We start from the raw sequence: 20394 nt of genomic DNA, 5'->3' as shown, positions 1-20394 counted from the left end.
ACTCTGCATGAGGGGAAGGGGGAAATCCGGGACATTTCTACTTTATTAGAAATCCCCCCCGGACGGCCATTTAAAGCTAAAAAAGCCGGACATATCCGGGGAAACCCGGACGGATGGTAACCCTAGCTCTGGAGAACTGAGCCATAGGTTGTAAGCCCCCCATGGAAGGGACCTGGGGTAGTGATTTTGAATGCCCAACTTGAGACACTTTAAAGGGGCCTGATTCTCAGTGGGCTGGGAGCTTGGCACTTTCTAAACATCAGGCCCTAAGGTGTCTCAATGGAGGCAGCCAGATTCACTAGTCGCATCTGAAAGCCTTGGCCTGGGCCTAGTCTGTCTGAAGCACCACGCACTACTGTGGCGCTCTACACGCAAAAAAGTATGGTAAGAATTCAAATTGCAAAGTAAAGCACTCAGAAGTTACAGACTGCCCCCTTTTGTTTGCACTTTATGATAGTCTTTTAAGGACATGATCACATACTACTTTTTCCACAAGACCCGTGCCTCACTCAGTGCACGAGATAGAGCGGCTCTAGGAACAAGTCAAGGCTGTGTAGTGAAGGAGACTGTATTCCATAGGATCCCTGCCTCATTTGCTGAACAAGCTGAAGGGGGGGCAGTGAATGAGGCAGGGGACTGCAGGAAGAGAAAGGATGGTCTCATGGTTAAGGCTTCCCTGGAGAATTGGATTCTATCCCCACCTCTGCCACAGAGTGTGTGTGTGATGCAGGGCAAGTCACTTAAACCAGCTTTTCACAGATAGTCTCTAATCGCACATTCCTCATTTTCAGGATATCCAACTTGAGACCCCTGGGTCTCATTGCAGAAGTGCTGGACACACACAGCTGCACCCAAAGTCAATGGAAGCAATGCTTTGAACATACACAGATGTCATAGTACTCACGAAATCAAGTCCCCAGACATCTCAAATTGGGCACCCAAACTTAGTGGACACTTTTGACCTTAAATCTCTCTGGGTACAATCCACAAAGCAACTTAGGTGCCTAAACTCCAGAGTTAAAAGTCTAAATCCCTCTGTGTGACACTACGGTGACCCACAAAACTCCCACTTGGCTGCCATCTAAACTCATTTGGAGCCTAATTTGCCATTGTAAAAGTTCCCATAGCGCCTAACTTTTAGACCCTGGGGCATGCACATGGCTGTCTCCCTCTACGCATCTGGACACCCACCTCCTGCCTACGCCCCAAAGCAATTCATGAGCAGGGGGAAGACAGGCATTTAGCCGCCTAAGTCACACGCTGGATGCGATCCAACAAGCAGCCTCTGAGCATGTCTAGCGTAGCAGGTTCAAAATCCAAAACAAATCCGGTGGAAGGGACACAAACCTTATAACTTTTAGGCCAGTGGTCAGAGCACGTGCGTGGGATGTGGGAGACCCAACTTCAATTCCGCCATCTCTGCCAGAGGGGAGAAAGGATTTGCATAGGGGTCTCCCACCTCTCGGGAGAGTGCTGATGAGGGGTTCCCTCAGTCTCTCCTGCTGAAACTGTTCCACAGTGTCTCAATAATGGGACCAGTGAGAGAAGGAATGATTCTGTGGTCCGAGCACCTACCTGGGGAGGTGGGAGACCCCAGGTCCAGTCTCCCTGCTTCAATCACGGTTCATTATTTACACACAATGGAACAGCTTCTAGAGGAGAGGCAGAGGGAGCCCCACATCAGACTATCCCATAGCTCAGTGGCTACAGCGTATTTCTGAAAGATGGGGGACCACTATTCAAAATCTCTCCCCACATCAGGCAGAGGAGGGAATTGAACCTGGGTCTTCTACATCCCAGGCAAGTCTTTTAGCCAGTGGACTAAAAGTTTAAGGTGGGCATCACCTAGGGCTGCCAATTTTCTAATCACACATAATTGAACCCCCTAACCCTGCCCCTTCCCTGGGACCTCGCCCCTTCTCCAAGGCCCCACCCCCCGCTCACTACGTTCCCCCTCCCTCTGTGGCTCACTCTCCCCACCTTCACTCACTTTCACTGGGCTGGGGGTTGGGGTGCGGGAGGGGGTGAGGGCTCTAACTGGGGGTGCGGGCTCCAGGGTGGGGCCAGAAATGAGGGGTTTAGGGTACGGGAGGGGGTTCCAGGCTGGGGCAGGGAGTTGAGGTGCAGGAGAAGGGGAGGGCTCCAGCTGGGGGTGCGGGCTCTGGGGTGGGACTGGGGATGAGGAGTTTGGGGAGCAGGAGGGGGCTCCAGGCTTGGGCCCAAGGGATTCAGAGTGCAGAAGGGGGCTGTGGGTTGAGGTGGGGGTTGGGGTGCAGGAGGGGGTGAGGGCTCTAGGTGGGGCTGGGGATGAGGGGTTCAGGGTGTGGGAGGGGGCGTGAGGGCTCTGGGCTGGGGCTGCGGGCTCTGAGGTGGGGCCAGGGATAGGGATTTGGGGTGCAGGAAGGGGCTCCGGATTGGGCAGGCTCAGGGGCGGGGCTCGTGGTTGGGGCACGGGCTTACCTCGGGCAGCTCCCGGTCAGCGGCGCAGCGGGGCTAAGGCAGGCTGCCTGCCTGTTCTGGCACCGCGCTGCGCCCCGGAAGCGGCCAGCAGGTTCGGCTCCTAGGTGGGGGGGCAAGGAGTCTCCACGTGCTGCTCTCGCCCGCGGGCGCCACCACCCCTAGCTCCCATTGGCTTCAGTTTCATTTACTGGAGAAATTCCTACTGGCACCAACCAGCAAAGTGCTTTAAATCAGTAAAACACAGACCAGAGCCCCATATTCACTATGCAACAATGCCCCTTCCACCTTCCCGGTACTGTTACAGGCCAATTAAGTGAGCCCAAAGGGTTTCCACTCCTTCCACAGAATTTCCTTGAATAGCACAGAGTCAGCCTCTGGACCCTGCCCTGCCCAGCCAAAGGAACTAAAAACATCAAGGAGAATCTTCACATTCATTTACTGAGGAAAGCCTTTAGCCCGGGTCCTTAGCAAGGTCTTCAGGGAGGTGGTGGAGTCTCCTTCCTTGGAGGTTTTTAAGGCCCGGCTTGACAAAGCCCTGGCTGGGATGATTTAGCTGGGAATTGGTCCTGCTTTGAGCAGGGGGTTGGACTAGATGACCTCTTGAGGTCCCTTCCAACTCTGATATTCTATGATTCTATGATTCTATGATTCAGAAGAGGAAGTGAGAGATCCTCTTCTCCCATTGCTCCCTCCCTACTTTTTATTGTAAGGTGACTCCAGGAAATTTGAGGTGCCTCTTGAACGATTATCTTGCCACCTTCCCAGTGTTGCCAACTCACATGATTGTATTTTTGAGCCAATTGTGACTTTTGGGGGCCTGACCAGTGATTTGTGAGTGTGAGTCCTAAGACCAAGGGGGATGGGTGCTTATGGTCAGCACGAATTCGTTCCTTTTCAGGAGGTAGTGGAGTGGGGAAAAGAGCTTTTGCAGTCCTTCCTCCCCGCCCCCAAGTTAAATGATAAGACAGATCAGAGATATCGTTACAAAGTGTTTCTTGATTGTTTTATGCCCCAGTACCAGAGGGCACCTGCTCCATAACAACAAAGCACAGACACACATAAAAATGATTTAGGACCAACAGCCTTGTTTATCAGGACGGCTGGTTGATGTTTATGGACCCCAATAGACAACTCAAAACGCAGAGAAATCTATTATGGACATGTTTAAAGCCCTCCTTTCCCCTGGAGAAATATGGCTTCTCATATTGGGCACTGCATGGGGCCACCGGCTTTGCTATTTCAGCCACACTGTCCCATTTGTTTGCAAGGGTACAAGACTCCAGGAGTCAGTGAGAGTTTATTGCTTCCTTCCCATCACACCCAGCTGTTCCTCTTCGCGGAGTTACACCTTCACAAGAGTGCACCCCAATAAAAACCCATCTATTTACCATGTCAGGGCAGCTGGCATTATCATGGCGCTTGTATTTTATATACACAGAATGGGAAATGTAAATTCCCGGGTCAATTCAGCTGTCACAGGGGGTCAAAGCTAATTTTTACTATTTCGAAATACAATATTTAACAAATAGAAACAACTGAAAACGGAGAGTCTAACCAGACCATGAGAGATCAATTCCACAGCCAATCACAACACAGTTCATTCTTGTAGCCTTATTTCCCAGACTCAGCATTGCAGCACAACTCTGGACAGTAAGCGGAGCAGCCAGTTACGTAAGTAACAGACAGCCTGCCGCAAAGGAACTGGGACGGAAGGAATCAAGTCTGGTCACTGTTTTGGTGAGAGGTGCCCGAGCTGACAAACTAGCAAACAGAAGGTATAGAACGGCGCAGTTCCCAGACACCATGCAGAATAAGAGAGGGAGTACAAGTGCAGCACTTTCACCTTCACCAGGTGCGGCCGCTTCTGGGGCTGTGTTTAGGGTTCTTTCCATTTAAAAAAATGCTGCCTACTGTACATACAGAGCCTAGAACAGCTTTGGAACTCAGACTCCTGGACGTCAGTGGATTTACTGCAGATTTACACAGAGGCAAGTGAGAGCAGAATCGGGCTCCATAGATGCAGATGGTAAGATGGTAATTGTTTAGTCCTGCTGATGCTAAAAGTCATTTTCCTGTGACCCTGCCTCACCTACATAGTATTCAGTTTACAATTCCTCCAGTGAAAGTTTTCCAACCGGTTACATCATGAGTGCAGGGGACTGGACTAGGAGACTTCTCGAGGTCCCTTCCAGTCCTACACGTCTATGATTTTATGTAACACTTGATTTCAACCCAGGGAGCTAATGTATGGCACAGTATGCATTGCACAGGAACGAAAACACAACATATTGCCCCGAACCAGCACTACATTACTTTCCGATGCCTCCGCCAACATGCAGGAATAGCACTGTTGTTGACTGAACTGCAAACCGGACTTCAGACGCATCAATTCACTGCACAAGATTCACATCGAACACCACACTAACACACACAAAATCGAATCAGAAGTAAGCACGGGAGAGAAATGTGACGGCCCTGCACACGCCATTCTGCCTATCACTGCAGCTAAGCCAATCTGACAGTCCTACTGCTGGGAGGCAACTGCAAACAGGGCAGCTTGAGAAAGACAAACACTAACAAGGGAATGAAAGAATAAAAGCCCCTCGTTGGTGTTCAGTGGGGATGGCTCAATGGCATATTTGCGGTAAATAATCACCCTCCTGCATTTCCCCTTTAACATGACATTGGCTGTGCACATGCTAATGACAGTGTTGCGCTGGGATGATGCTGTTCAGCCTTGTTGCTGGTGCTACTCTAAACCCATATGATCCAGTGCTGCATCTGGTGGAAGTGCAGTGTCAGAGGACTGGACTGTGGCTGGCAGGGATGACATGTTTTTCTTCTTTTTTAAATCCTAAGAGTTTTAACCTGACACAATTGCCAGTCCCCCTCCAAGGAAATTTCCCTTCCAAGGACTGAGGTTTGATTGGAATGGTGATGGAGTGCTGGCATTGTAGAAGGTAGAAAGGGCACTGAGGGAATTTTGTTCTATAGTCTGTACTGAGGATGGCCAAAGCATGGTGTGTGGGACAAAGACAGCACACAGAGTTATATAATGCAGCCAGTGACTACCCCAGAGACTACAGGTCCCAGCATGCCATGTGCTATCTTGAGCCAAGCAGCATGGACACATAGTATGCTGGGACCTGTAGTCTCCATAGGCTGCATCTCTGTAATAAACAACCGCAGTTTCATGTCAATTACATGCTGCCTTCAGCCTACTGGCTAGTTGCCACCACTGCAGCCTTCTCTTGGAGCACTTCCCTGGTAGATTGCAGTGAAGCAGTTAAATAGCTTCAGCTGGTGTCCAGGACCCCCAAAAATATGATTCAATCTTTGGTGAGTGCAGACATTTGATCGCATGAGATAATACATCAATTACTTGCGTTACCATGGCACCAAGAGGGACCATTGTGCTTGGGACGGTGTTAGCTTACAATAAGATCCACTCCTCTTTGGGGCAGAGACTATGGTCTAATTGATGCAGCAAGATGGGAGGACAACAGGAACATGGAATTGCTAAACCAAGATCACTTGGCTCTAGCTAGACCAGTATGCGGTCTCCAATGGCAGCGAGTCCTTCAGAGGAAGTGGCAAGAAAGGTTGTTCTCTACTGCCTGCTTGCAGTCTATGCTACTTATAGATGACGAGTAACAACTTGTGCTGCTTATTTTAGTTGCTCGTTTATTTACATCTCATAATTAAGAAAAATAATTCACTTAATACTGTTACATTTATCCACTATCACCTGATGCAGTGATTTTACCCACGATGCAGTCAACATGGGTAACCTAGGGCAGTGGAACACAAATAGCTCCATGGACATCAGATCATCTCAGCAGGAGACCATAGGTTTTGCCAATAAAAGCCCTTCTATTTCAACAGGTTAGTCCTGGTACGATGAGGAGGAGGGAGAAGCTCTTATTGACTTTTGTTTCCAGAAGAAAACCTGTGTGCAGTGTAGTTGTAGCTGTGTTGGTCCCTGGCCATTAGAGAGACAAGGGGGGGTAAGGTCATATCTTTTATTGGACCAACTTCTGTTGGTGAGAGAGGCAGCAAAAGAGACAAGAAAGAAGAAAAGCTGACAGATTAGGAATCTGGGGGGCAGGCTGTGGGAGGGCCTTGTGTAGAGCCTTGTCCTGAGCAGGTAGGACTGAGAATTGCTGCGTCCTTTTATTGGAGTGTAAGCACAGAAACAATCTTTTTCCAGCACAAAAAACTTTGCCTTGGGCCAGCTGCAGTGGTTGTGTTGAAGAGGGTTGGGATCTTGTACTTGATTCCTTGCTCTCCAGGCTAGGAAATAGCTGGGACCATCCTGGTAGTTATTTTTCCTGATGGAGAAAGAGCGAATGATGCTTTAGTGGGAGCTCACTGATGGAGGCGGGGGGGGCGGGGAGCCTACAAGGCCATTTTAGGAAAGCAAGTCAAGCAAGGGGAGGATGATGAGAAAGAGAAGGGGAAGGTTTGGGAAGGTGTTATATAAAAGCTCCATCCTCCTGCTGACGAAACCCAAATTCCAAGTCGCCAGGAGCATGAACTCCCACCTCTGGGATGAAGTCAGAGTGATGCTGGACAAGGTTTGTGCAGGGAAGAGATCTGGCCCCTGCAATTGCACTGAGAAAGAAGGTTTGACCTTCATGAAACCAGACCTGCCTTCAGCTTCCCTGGTAATGCATGTTAAGTTCACTGTAAGTAATGTTTTCCCAGATTAATAAAGAATCCAGCAAAATGCATTTCCAGCTTGCAGCTGGAACGCCTGTGATTTACATTCTAGTGGCATGTCCTCAAGTTATCCATTTCAACTCTAATTGGAATTTGCAATGAAATGAACATAGTTTTTCTTTATTAATAATTCATGGACAGAAATAATTATAACCTCAGCTCCGCAATATTAACTGCCACAGGGAGTCGTAGAACTCTTGGTCTGTCCACACAGTCCCTGCTGAGCTGCTCAAGCCCTCAGGCCTTCACCTCTTCACTGTTGGGTGCCCATGGAGCAACAGGAAAGGGATACTAAAGGGAGGAACAACGACACACTCAAAAATACACAAACAAGGCAGGAGTTTCCATCTGTGCTGGTGGCAGGATGACACAGTTCCAGCTCCCAATCAATCAGCAACATGATGATCCCAACAGGGCTGGGATTCCAGTTCTGCAGCTTCATGTTGGGGTAGTGCTAAGGTAGTGCTTGGGGCAGTAGAGAGCCCATCAAATAACCTCCCCCTTATCACAAAATAAAAAGAGAACCTATTTCACAGTGAAAAGCAACAGAGGGTCCTGTGGCACCTTTAAGACTAACAGAAGTATTGGGAGCATAAGCTTTCGTGGGTAAGAACCTCACTTCTTCAGATGCTTGCATCCCAGTACTTCTGTTAGTCTTAAAGGTGCCACAGGACCCTCTGTTGCTTTTTACAGATTCAGACTAACATGGCTACCGCTCTGATACTATTTCACAGTGGTGGACATAGCTGGTGGGGGAACAAAACCCCAGAACTGCTCTCTCTGGCTTCAGCAACAGATAAGATTATATAAATATTCCAGGTCCTGGGCATCTTTGACTCTACCTAGTGCCCTCTATAAAGCGATATGACCATCAGTCTGACCATGTCAAAATAATAAAATAAAAACAACAAAAGTCCCTTAGAATACAGTCAATTCTGACTTGGGCAAGGACCAGCAAGTGTCCCCGTGGAACACAGGAACTTCCAACAGCAGGAGGCATCAGGTTGTTCCATGTGGATACCTGACTTTTGAGAATGGGACAAACCAAAATCTGTTCCTATCAGGGCTGTCAATGAATCGCAGTTAACTCATGCGATTAACTCAAAAAAATTCATCACGATTAATCACAGTTTTAATCGCACTGTTAAACAATAGAATACCAACTGACATTTATTAAATATTTTGGATGTTTTTCTACATTTCCAAAAATATTGATTTCAATTACAACACAGATTACAAAGTGTCCAGTGCTCACTTTATATTATTTTTATTACAAATATTTGCACTGTAAAAATGATGAACAAAAGAAATAGTATTTTTCAATTCATCTCATACGAGTACCCTAGTGCAATCTCTTTATCGTGAAAGTGCAATTTACAAATGTACCGTAGATTTTTTTGTTTGTTACATAACTGCACTCAAAAACAAAACAGTGTAACTTCAGAGCCTACAAGTCCACTCAGTCCTACTTCCTATGCAGCCAAACGCTAAGAGAAACCAGTTTGTTTACAATTACAGGAGTTAATGGTGCCGTCTTCTTATTTATAATGTCACCTGAAAGTGAGAACAGGCACTTTTGTAGCCGGCATTGCAAGGTATTTACGTGCCAGATATGCTTAATATTCGTATGCCCCTTCATGCTTCAGCCATCATTCCAGAGGCCATGCTTCCATGCTGATGATGCTGGTTAAACAAATAATGTGTTAACTAAATTTGTGACTGAACTCCTTGGGAGGAGAATTGTATGTCTCCCGCTCCGTGTTTTACCTGCATTCTGCCATATATTTCATGTTATAGCAGTCTCGGATAATGACCCAGCATGTTGTTCATTTTAAGAACACTTTCACTGCAGATTTGACAAAACGCAAAGAAGGTACCAATGTGAGATTTCTAAAGATAGCTATAGCATGCAACCCAAGATATAAGAATCCGAAGTGCCTTCCAAAATCTGAGAGGGACAAGGTGTGGAGCATGCTTTCAGAAGTCTTAAAAGAGCAACACTCCAATGCGGAAACTACAGAACCCGAACCACCAAAAAAGAAAATCAACCTTCTGTTGGTGGGATCTGATGCAGATGATGAAAATGAACATGCGTCGGTCCGCACTGCTTTGGAGTGTTATCGAGCAGAACCCATCATCAGCATGGACGCATGTCCTCTGGAATGGTGATTGAAGCATGAAGGGACGTATGAATCTCTAGAGCAGGGGTCTAAAGCAGCGGCCAGCACGTCCCTCGGCCCGCCCCGCTTCCCGCCGCCCCCATTGGCCCAGAGCAGCGAACCACGGCCAGTGGGAGCTGCAATCGGCCGAACCTGCCGACCCGGCAGGTAAACAAACCAGCCCAGCCCGCCAGGGTGCTTACCCTGGCGAGCCGCGTGCCAAAGGTTGCCGATCCCTGCTTTAGAGCATCTGGCACGTAAAGGTCTTGTGACACTGGCTACAACAGTGCCATGTGAATGCCTATTCTCACTTTCAGGTGACATTTTAAACAAGAAGCGGGCAGCATTATCTCCTGCGAATGTAATCAAACTTGTTTGTATTCACGATTGGCTGAACAAGAAGTAGGACTGAGTGGACTTGTAGGTGCTAAAGTTTTACATTGTTTTATTTTTGAATGCAGTTATTTTTTGTACATAATTCTGCATTTGTAAGTTCAACTTTCATGATAAAGAGATTACACTACAGTACTTGTATTAGGTGAATTGAAAAATACTATTTCTTTCTTTTTACAGTGCAAATATTTATAATAAAAAATAAATACAAAATGAGCACTATTGTATTCTGTGCTGTAATTGAAATCAATATATTTGAAAACGTGGAAAACATCCAAAAATATTTATATAAACAGTATTCTATTATTGTTTAACAGTGCGATTAATTGCACGATTGATCACAATTAATTTTTTTAATCATGCGATTAATCATGATTAATTTTTTTTAACCACTCGACAGCCCTAGTTTCTATCCTTCTCCAAACTGCAGTCAGATGATACAGGGTCTGATTTGCAGTTCTGAGCATCTGCAGCTCCTATGGATTTCAACAGGCACCTCTGGAAATCAAGCTCAGAGACTTTCTGGTTGCTAGCAAACTGGGCCAGATTTAAACCATCATCTCTGCTCATCGACTAACCAGGGCTTGTTAACAACCCCCTGAGAGGGCCAGATAAAACAGTGCCTCAATTCTTCATCTCCCTCCCATTTGTGTCAGGATGTCCTTGTTTGTATTACTGTGGTGCCTGAAGGGTCCAGCCAAGATAGCTTCAGTGTGCTAGGTGCTGGAGAAACACAAAATGAGAGACAGTCCTGGCTTGAGAGAGCTCACCATTTAAATAGACAAGGCAGGAAGGGAAACAGAAGCATAGAGAGGGGAAGTGACTTGCCCAGGGTCAAACAGCAGGTTAGTAGCGGATCCCAGAACAGCATCCAGATCTCCTGGCTCCCCCCAATCCAGTAGCTAATCCACTGGACCATACAGCCACTGTATCAGTCCCCCTCTATGCTTAATGGTTACTTCAGAAAAGAACAAACTCCTTCAGTGTTTATTTTCCCAGCCCCCCTCCTTTTCTCTTTTAAAGAGATTCTCTTGTTGAAACATGCCTAAAGGAAAGTGCTGGAGACAGACACCCTCTATCCACAGCAAAGACACGGAACAGGCAGTACTTTCCCCAGGCTGCCCCACACATAGGCCTCAGCCCTGCCACCCTACTTGTAGGGGTTGAGAAGAGAGTTGAGTCTCCATGGCCCATTCAACCCTTGGCATCTCTCTACGAAAAACAAGTAGAGTTTAGCAACAGTTTTGGTGGTGACTGATGGTGACCCCTGTCCCACTAGGAACTCGTCTGAGCACCAATACAACTCACTGTGCATAAAGCAACAAAGAGCTATCAGACTATAACAGACTTCTGGTTGCTACTGACTTACGTTGCACTTCTACCGTACCAGTGACCTGGAGGTAGAAGGTTTCACGTGCCATTCCAAACAATGATCACCAATGCTCTCCCCATGACGTGAATGCTCCCAGCAATGAGCCACTACTGCTCACATCAGCTCCTACTGGCGAAGGACTCCCCAGTTCCTTCTCAAAGCAGCATGCAGGCTGTCTCCATAGCTTTGGGGAGCCACAGGGCCTCCGCTGATTCCAAAGTGCAGCTACCAGGGGTTAAACTGAAAAAGCTAAGCAAACTCCAAACGTATTCACAACTACAGATTTGATGTGAAATGTCACATTTCAGTTTCACCCATTCAAATTAATGCCTCTAATCATTCCCTGCTTGCTCCAGGCGCAGCCTTCAATGACAGGCCAGGCAGGCTGCAACCCTGACACAATAAGAGCTGGCAACAGCCAACTTGCGCCGATGTACAGAATCTCTTCCCTGGCATGTGATCCTTTCAAAGCTCTTCAACACACACATCTTTGTTTACCATTACTGACTCCCCTGCCTTGAAAAAGGAACTGCAGGGGCTCGGAAGAACAGGTTGGGAAGCAATTTATTCAGATCTATTGAGAGCCTGTTAGCACCTTTAATTACATTAATACTGTAAAACCTCCCCGTCTCATAGCACCACATAAAATTCAATTTAAAAAACCTCTCTGTACTGCTTTCAATAAAACTCGGCTAGAAAGCATAGCCTTGAAGTGCGCCTTGAAGGGCATAAAGGATATGTCTCCACTGTAATTAAAATCCTGCAGCTGGCCCAAGCTAGCTGACTCAGGCTAAGGGGGTCAGGCTAAGGGGCTGTTTAATTGCAGTGTAGACGTTCGGGCTCAGGTCCCACAAAGGGTGTCAGAGCCAGGGCTCCAACCCGAGCCCAAATGTCTACACTGCAATTAAACAGCCCCTTAGCCCGAGCCCCGCAAGCCCAAGTCAGCTGGCATGGGCCAGCCACAGGATTTTAATTGCAGCGTAGTCACCATCCAAGACAGATGACATACCCAAAGACAGCCCCCTGGGGGTAAGAGAATCCCATTTGCTGTCTCCACTTCACTCTACAAGTTTTCAGGGACACCCCTCGCCAACTGAGAAGACTCACTGCAGATCCATTCCATGAGCTTATGATGAAACACGGGGTTCTCCAAAACTATTCCATTACTTGGCATGAGCACTGGAGGAGTCCAGGGCATTCAGAGCACATTGGGGCTTACATTGGTGGTCTAGATAATACTTAGTCCTGCCGTGAGTGCAGGAGACTGGACTAGACGACCTCTCAAGGTCCCTTCCAGTCCTACGATTCTATGATTTATACCTGGCAATAGATTATGAGACTGGGAGCTGTGAAAGTCATTTTGGTGATTTACGGCCATATCGCCTCCAATCTAACACACTTCAAATAGGCAGAACTTTGCCACAAACAGGTGTAACGAGCGCACCACACACAGATCTCCCGGGTTAGCTCGGAGATAGGAGGATTATTTTCCATTAGATAGATCTGTGTATCTGAAAAGTCCAATGGTTGGGAGGGTTCTCCAATCCATCTGCCCCTCCGTCAGTGCCCCATGTTAAAACTGACATAAGGGGACATCAGAATGAGGAGCTTGTGTAATTTTTAGAGGCGTAACGATTACCTGCCTCACAGGAAAGATCTGAGGCCAAATTCATCAATGTCTGTGTAAGGTGGTCGCGGCTCTCTCCTGTCCATCAGGGCGGGAGACCACGCCCCCTTTGCTATGGCACTTCGGTTCAGGGGGAAATCAGCTAACAGTTAGTGTCCCAGGCCTGCAGAAAGGCCGAGCAGCGATAAGTCTATAGGCCCGGAGTCCTCAATCAGGGCGGAGCGACACACAGTTAACGGCTCTGGCTAGGGGTTTGGGAGAGCTGCAACGAGTCTATCTGCCCAGGCCCTCAATCAGGGCAGGCAGGGGTGAAAGTAACTTAAAGGACTTACCGGTACGCAGGAGTCTTGAGCAGGGGCGTGGCCTCAACCGGAAGAGGCAGGGCCTTTAAAGATTTAAAGGCCCTGGGGTTCCGGTTGTGGCTGGGGGCCCCAGGGCCTTTAAATCTCCCTGGAGCTACCAGCTGCAGAGGCGGCTGGGAGCCCTGGGGCTCAGGGGTGAATTAAAGGGCCCGGGGCTCCAGCCGCCGCGGAGCTCCAGGCCCTTTAAATCACTGCGGAAGCCCTGCGGCCGCTATCCCAGGGAGGCAGGGCTCAGGCGGGGATTTAAAGGGCCCAGTGCTCCTGCCACTGCGGGGAGCCCCAGGCCCTTTAAATCGCCTCCGGAGAAGCCGGTCCGGACCGTACCAGCTTACTTTCACCTCTGAGGGTGGGGCAGTAATCCAGTAGGGGCTCTGACCTACAGTCAGTCAGGCAGAGCAGTAGAGAGTCTATTCACCCGGCACCCTTCATCAGGGTGGGGCAGCAGTCAGTTCAGGTGAGGGGCTCTGACCGGCAGTTGGGCAGTTTAGCTATCTGGTGAGAGTCAGCAAACCCTCTGGCATCCTAGTTCAGGCGGGTGCCAGATCAATGCAGGCCTCCTGCCCACAAAGTAGGGAGGCTGCCACCCCTGATGGTGGGATGGCAAGGGGTAGGGGGATGCAGGCCCTCCCGCTCCAATGCGTCCCAGCCCAGGGCCCTAACAGTGGCGGAGTGATCCACCACTGGGTCAGCAGGGAAATCCGACCGCAACACGCTGGCCGGCTTGCAATCAGTCACGCAACCGAAACCTATTCGGCTTCCCTGGGCTCCTTCCTACGCTCCCAATCCGGGGTACCTGGGTTCCGGGGTGGTCATCGGTCTCGCTCAGGTAAACGGCAAGCGGCAGCCCCAACAGCTCCTTGCTGTCCCTGGTGTCTGGCAGCTCCGGCAGTCCTTCCGGGTCTCTGGCACTGTAGCAGCCTCTGTCAGATCCGGGCTCCAGCAGCGGGGAAGAGACATCCCGCTCCTCTGGCAGCTCTGCCCCAACTGAGCTAGAGGGCCGGCCTTTTATAGTTGCGGTTTCTGTTCCTGCCCCACCCCTCTGCGTCCGGCGGAGTGGCCGTGGGTCTCCTGGTTCCGCCCACCAGGAGGCAGTCGCAGCTCTCTCCCCATCTGTCAGAGAGGGAGACCACGCCCCCTCGCTACAGTCTGTAAAGAGCCTTGAGATCCTCACGTGGGAAGTGCTAGAGACCTGTATCATCTTATTAATTCTTCACCGAGTCCTTCTGTTGGCATAGAAACTACCGAGATACAGGCTGCAAGTACATTTGGGAGAACACACATACCAATTTCCTAGCTAATTTCTCTCTCTAAACTCCTCTGTTACCTTTTCACAGCACTTGTCCTTTTTGCCCTTCAGAAAAATCTATGGAATGTGTCCAATTATGGGTTTTGCAGAAAAATGCCCCCAAAGAGAGAGACAAATATCTCCCCATATGCATCTCTCTCGTGTGCACTGCTTATTGTTGTACACGTTGAGAATTATGCTTTGCTTCAAGACTTCCAAAGAATTGCTACAGGCAAGGAGCTCTCATTAGCAAAGCTAGTCTGGTTCTGCTCGTAATGCCTCATCTACAGCAGCATCTGAAGAGGCAAAAATAATGGCACACTCGGCTATCTGTAAAGCACCCACGTTACATTAAAAATGACTGTGGAAAGTGGTAAGTAATGAGATGCTGGCTGCCCGAGTTCTCTTAAGAATGGAGGTGGCTTTGAGGGAAGAGAAAGGCTCTCAATTTCCAGGTTAAACAGAAACAGACTATACAACACACTGGAATTCTCTATACAAATACACCCATACACTTGTAGGAGTAAAACACAGCTCACTAATGAGATTCTGCCATGTACCGAACAAACAGTAAGTGGTGAGTTTTGAGGGGGATTTCAGGTAGTGAAACAATCTTCATCATCAATCTTCATCATCAGTGCATTCTGAAACTGAGGGCATGGCTACACTTGCAGATGTCGAGCGCTGTGAGTTAAACCAGCCTTCGTAGAGCGCAGTAGGGAAAGCGCTGCAGTCTGTCCACACTGACAGCTCGAAGCGCACTGGTGTGGCCACATTAGCAGCTCTTGCAACGGCCACAGAGAACAGTGCATTGTGGTAGCTATACCAGCATGCAAATGGCTGCAACATGCTTTTCAAATGAGGGGCGTGGGGTGGAGTGTGACAGGGAGTGTATTGTGTGTATGTGGGAGGAGAGAGATTGGGTTTTGGGGGGTCTGAGATCATGTCAGCATGCTGTCTTGTAAGTTCAGATAGCAACAGACCACACACACCCCCGCCTCTCTCTCACACACACAGCATTTCACAGTAATGGTTGCTTTGTCTTGGAGCAGATAAGCTCCGTTTCTGACAGCCGGCATGCTTTCAAAGGGCATATCGGCATGCCTGCGGTGATTCCAAAACAATGACAAGAGTGGCCACTTGACTTAAGAGGGTTATGGGACGTTTCCAGAGGCTGATCAGAGCGCAGTAATGCAACGCTGTAACTCGGAAGTGTAGCCAAGCCCTCAGATCCAGACAATCCTAAACTCCTGCCAAGGGTTTGAGAATCCAAACCTACACAAATTTCACAGCTGAACCCCACAGAAGGTGACCAGTTAAAACACTGATCTGCTCACACCCAACTCTTGGGGGTAGGGAGATTGAACCCCACACCTGAACTCTGCAGCTCAATACTCAGCTGGAATTGTGAACTCTGCTCCTGTAAGTTCTCTGCCTTCTCCAAACATCCCTGCTTCTGCCAATGTGATCAGATCTATTCTGGAGGGACCTTGAGGAAAGGGGAAAATTCACTCTTTGTGGCTACTGATTCTCTGCAAGGCTGACGGGTGGGGACCGTGTCAAATTGTGTGTTTGTACAGCACCTAGCATAATGGCCCCCCCAATCCTGGTTAGGGCGTCTAGGGAATACCACAATACAAACAAAACAAAACATACATACGTGACCAACTGGCCAGTAGAATTAGACTGCAGCGGTCAAAGGGCTGTAATAAGCTAATGTCCCTTTCAATCCATGGTGACTTGTACTCAGTAAAAGGCCAAGACGCTCTAGGCTGGGAACGGTTTTCATGCCCATAGAACTGGAATTCAGTGCCCAGAGATCACACGCAATGGGACTAAATGAGACGGGACACAGGCGATTGTCACTGACACGCTGGATGCAAATTGGTCAGGAAATAGGTGCAGGGGTAAAGCAGTGTCATTTGAGCCGTCCCTCACTTGGCATGTGAACAACCTGAGAGTAACTTCGACGCCAATGATGCAGAAATGCAGTAGAGCAGAAAAAGCAACTAACAGGAGGATGGAAGGTAAAGTAGGATGGGGGCTGTGTCATCTCACACCATCTGTTTCTGGCATACACTCCATCTCCCTGCAACATGCAAATGACACTCCTTTCATATGGCCAGTTCATCATTAATATTTGACATTTATACTGTAGTAGTGTCAGATACCCCACCACCACCCCTCCGGCCCCCCAGTCAAGACCAGGGACGACCTCGGAGATCTCTAAAAGGACTTCAGTATTAACATTAGCTACACAAAGACGCAGTCCTGTCCTGAACAATCTAAGATTGCACGTCAAGATTGGGGTGAGAGGGATACAAATATGAATAATGGGCTGATTTCTTATCAGCATTGTGGCAGAGGTGGAACTTTTGGAAGGGATTCAAAGGAGGTGATGGTAAATTCACAGAAGACATCCCATGCATATTGACAGCACGAGAGAAGGGATTTCACCAGCCTCAGATTATGGCCGGACAAAGTTCAAATGAAAGCTGAATTGTGCAGGATCTAAGTTCTCCCCACTTCCACCTGCTATGGTCCCTCTCATCCATTCTCTCCTCCAAACTTCACACTGTTTGGCCATTTAAACTAGTCAGTGGCTTCATGAGAACCGAGACTAACCAACCACATTTAACAAAATTGGTGGGGGCGTCCCCTACTCATGGTCTAACTCAGGTTGCAAAGCGTTTTGGAATCCTTTGGACTGGAAGCTTGCCTGTGCCACTGTACAGTCATCCTCAATGTCCATTCAGGGATGTCACCACTTGACAGTCACAAACCCCAGGACTCGACCAATGGAAACTTACCCAGCTAACAGTGAGCAGATGCTGTCCAATGAAATCTTAGTGAAGTTGCTTATTGCAGCAGAACCTGCAGTCCCATTTACTGTAGTTACTACTACTTCCCACTCATCCACCTAGCATCTCTCATCTCAGGATCTCAAATCACCTCAAAGGTGGGCAGCCCACATTATCCCTATTTTAAAAGGGAGAAAAAGCTGAGGAACTTTATGGCTAATAGTCTAATCTTCAGAGCTACTGAGCACCACAACTGCTACTGAAGTCAATACCTCCGAAAATCAGCCCATTAGTCATTTGCTTCAGGACAGAGATTGATTCAAGACTAGAACCGGAGTCTGGACTCCCAATCCTGCGCTCTAGCGACTAGCCCACTCTGCCTCCCTATTCTACCATAGGAACACATCCACACTGGATTAGAAAGGACTCATCAAACAGCCATTGAGAAGTGAAGGCTTCCTCAAGTAAAGAGACTGCACCAAGTCCTGCCTGAGGCTCCCACAGACTTTAACCCTCAGGTTACAAGTGAACGATCTCTCCAGATTTTAAGATGCAGCCAAGTGTCCACCCAACACTCCAGCCTGGCCCTGCTACGCATTCCTTTTTTCTCCCTCTCTCTTTTCGCCTGCTATCCTGATAACCCTGGTTGATGAATGACCTCTCTCCTGCAGCATGGACACTAACCATGATGCTCTCCTATTACTTAATTATCCTACTGCAGAGAACACTCATTTATTTTCACCATGGTTACTAACTGCAATAATTGCATGCTGGGGGAGCTGGACTGCGCTTAATGTTCTTCAGCAAAACTGCTGGCTCCAGGCCACCTGTATGGATACTGTCCCAATTCAACCAGCACATTAGTATCCCACACACCAGGCCCCATTTCCAGGCATGGAAGCCCAAGGTGCACTTGTAAAAGACGTGAAACTACCGCATGTGCAAATACTACCCCTGCCGTACCTAACACACTGTGTACAGTGCCTCCAACGTGAGCTAATTAACCCTCTCCCTAGTCTGGTGATACCAAGGGGAAGGGACACATTACAACGTGGGGAAGCTGGGCATCCGCGTTTTGCAATGGAGACAGAAGGGTTAAGTGACTTGGGCACAAAGCCCGACAGAATTAGGGAGAGCCGAGATTGGAACTCCGTAGTGGCTGCTTTGCAGCCCCATGCTCAGACCATGCCTCTCGCGGTAAGCTTCCATTTGTGGGCTCAGTTTTCAGTTGCACATTTTACTTGCACAAACATGGGTGTGTAGATAATTTACTACCAGTGCAGCTCATTGGCCCTTACTGTCTCAACACCAGCAGGCCCAGGGCTGACTGAGCAGACAAGCTGGACCACTGATCCAACTGGTTCCGGTTTAGCTGGCGTGTTCATGGAGAGGATTTAGGGTCGGCTTTTCAAGCAAGTGCAGACACGTATTGGTGATCAGAGGGATGCTGCTTGTTTCAGAGGAAGACTGAAGACCTGCCTGTACGCATCTCATCTCTGTCCCGCACTCTGCCTTTGCCTGATCAAAGCTTCCTCAGTGTGTATTGACACAATCTGGCCTTCAAACCAGACTCACTGAGCTGGAACACTGAATTCCATTCATCACAGGGTAGGCAGTACAGAGAATTACCAGAGACCATGCTTCCGCTGTGTGCAGGGTCGCAGTCTATCCCCCAATAGATGGATGCTTGTCCACACCAAACTGTCAGCTTGACAACTGAGCCGCTCAGGAAAAAGCCAGGGCAGGAGAAATAAGGGCACTGCAGGCCAAGATGGAGTGCACCAATTCCACCACGTTGTCTCATTACAGCACTAATGTATAGGGAGGATATTTCCTTCTCCTAAGGATCTAATTACAAGAACACGGATTAAAAGGTGATTCATAAAATTGCTTATCACTGTCTGCAAGCAGCTGTGCACTGGGGGAAACAAGCTATATTTCACATCCAGAAACATAAATCAACAAGCACAGCAATTCATAATGAGGGTGTCCTTGATAAAACCTTCTTACAATTAATGAAAACTCTCCTGTAACACAGCACTTAATAGAGCTACAACAAGCACGGATCCCTAAAGCGAACTGGGGGACGTGCACGGGTGTGCATGCGATTTCAAATGGAAACTGAATCTATTATTATTATAGATGCAACTCAAAGCAGAAAAACCTGCTTCTTAAGCAGTTGTGTAATGAGGATCTGAGTGGGGTTTGGACAAATGCTAGGGGCTGAAATCATGTAGGGGACTAGCAAGTCCGCGTGTTTTAACAAATCTCTCAGGATTCAGGTGCTCACTACTTCAATGGCAGGAGAACAATCCCTTAAACCCAGTGTGCCTCCTCCACAGCCTTGCATTTCACCCGAGGATCACAAAGCACTTCACAAACATTGTGCCTCATGACGACTCCACCGGGGGGGGGGGGGGGCAGTTTTCCCTGCTGTACAGATGGGAAATCTGAAGAACAGAGAGTTGGAGTCCTGACTCCTAGGCCCCTATTTTAATCACTGCAGAAGGCGTCCCCAAGCTGTTGGCTGGCAGAGCGCTTACTAGTGGCCCACAGAGCGCTGGCAGGTCACATGGTACAGACTCTTCCTCCATGTTTCCAGCTGCTTCTACAGGTGCCGATGGCTTTTCATTGCCAAGAGAATCCTGGAGGCCTGCGAGAGCAGCTGGAAACGAGGGGGCGGCGCCAGCCTAGCTGATTCCATTAGGGAGCACTGTTAAGCGTTCTGACCCAGAGAGCCATCTTCATATAAAGACTGCCCCCATTAGTGAGTCATTTACCACTCAGAGGAGGGTCAAGGGTGTTGGGGGCCCAGGGGGAATCCCCCAGGCTGCTATAATGGGGTAGGGAGGAAAGGAGAGGGTAAAAAAGTCAGAGGGAGGCAACAATCCAAGCAATGATCCAAGTATAAGACAGGTGCATCACACCTGCAGTAAATTGGGGTGGGGGAATAATCACAGAGGGGACCCCAATACAGCAATAACTGCAAGGCCAGAGAAGAAATCACAGGGCTGGGGTGGGAGAGAAGTGGAGGGGGAAACCCTGTAGGAGTAGTGGGAGCTGTTTGATTTTACAAAGTCCTCCTTTCCCTTTCCACCTCTGCACCTGGTACAGGGGGTGCTTGCAGGCAGCACCATCCAACTGAGGTCACGGGATCGTACACCTTTCAACAACCCTTGCAAATTATTTTCAGCAGAGTTTAAAATGCACCAA

At 48.6% G+C, this 20394-nt stretch overlaps 1 protein-coding gene across 9 annotated transcripts in view; it reads right to left on the bottom strand.

The window, feature by feature from the left end:
- The window catches only part of ARHGAP39 (Rho GTPase activating protein 39), a 395325-nt gene that overhangs the window by 168487 nt on the left and 206444 nt on the right, over window positions 1-20394 (bottom strand). The window contains exon 1 of one of the 9 annotated variants that reach the window (XM_065586371.1): window positions 13889-15568. The exons of the other annotated variants lie outside the window; for them this stretch is intronic. Within the exon in view, the coding sequence (XP_065442443.1) occupies window positions 13889-13908 (20 nt within the window). The 5' untranslated portion in view covers window positions 13909-15568. Of the gene's footprint in view, window positions 1-13888; window positions 15569-20394 lie in introns of those variants that run through there. 9 annotated transcript variants of the gene reach the window in all.

This window comes from Chrysemys picta, chromosome 2 (genome assembly GCF_011386835.1).
Source record: "Chrysemys picta bellii isolate R12L10 chromosome 2, ASM1138683v2, whole genome shotgun sequence".
NCBI classification, from domain to species: Eukaryota; Metazoa; Chordata; order Testudines; family Emydidae; genus Chrysemys; species Chrysemys picta.
This window is presented reverse-complemented; position numbering and strand designations above follow the sequence as displayed.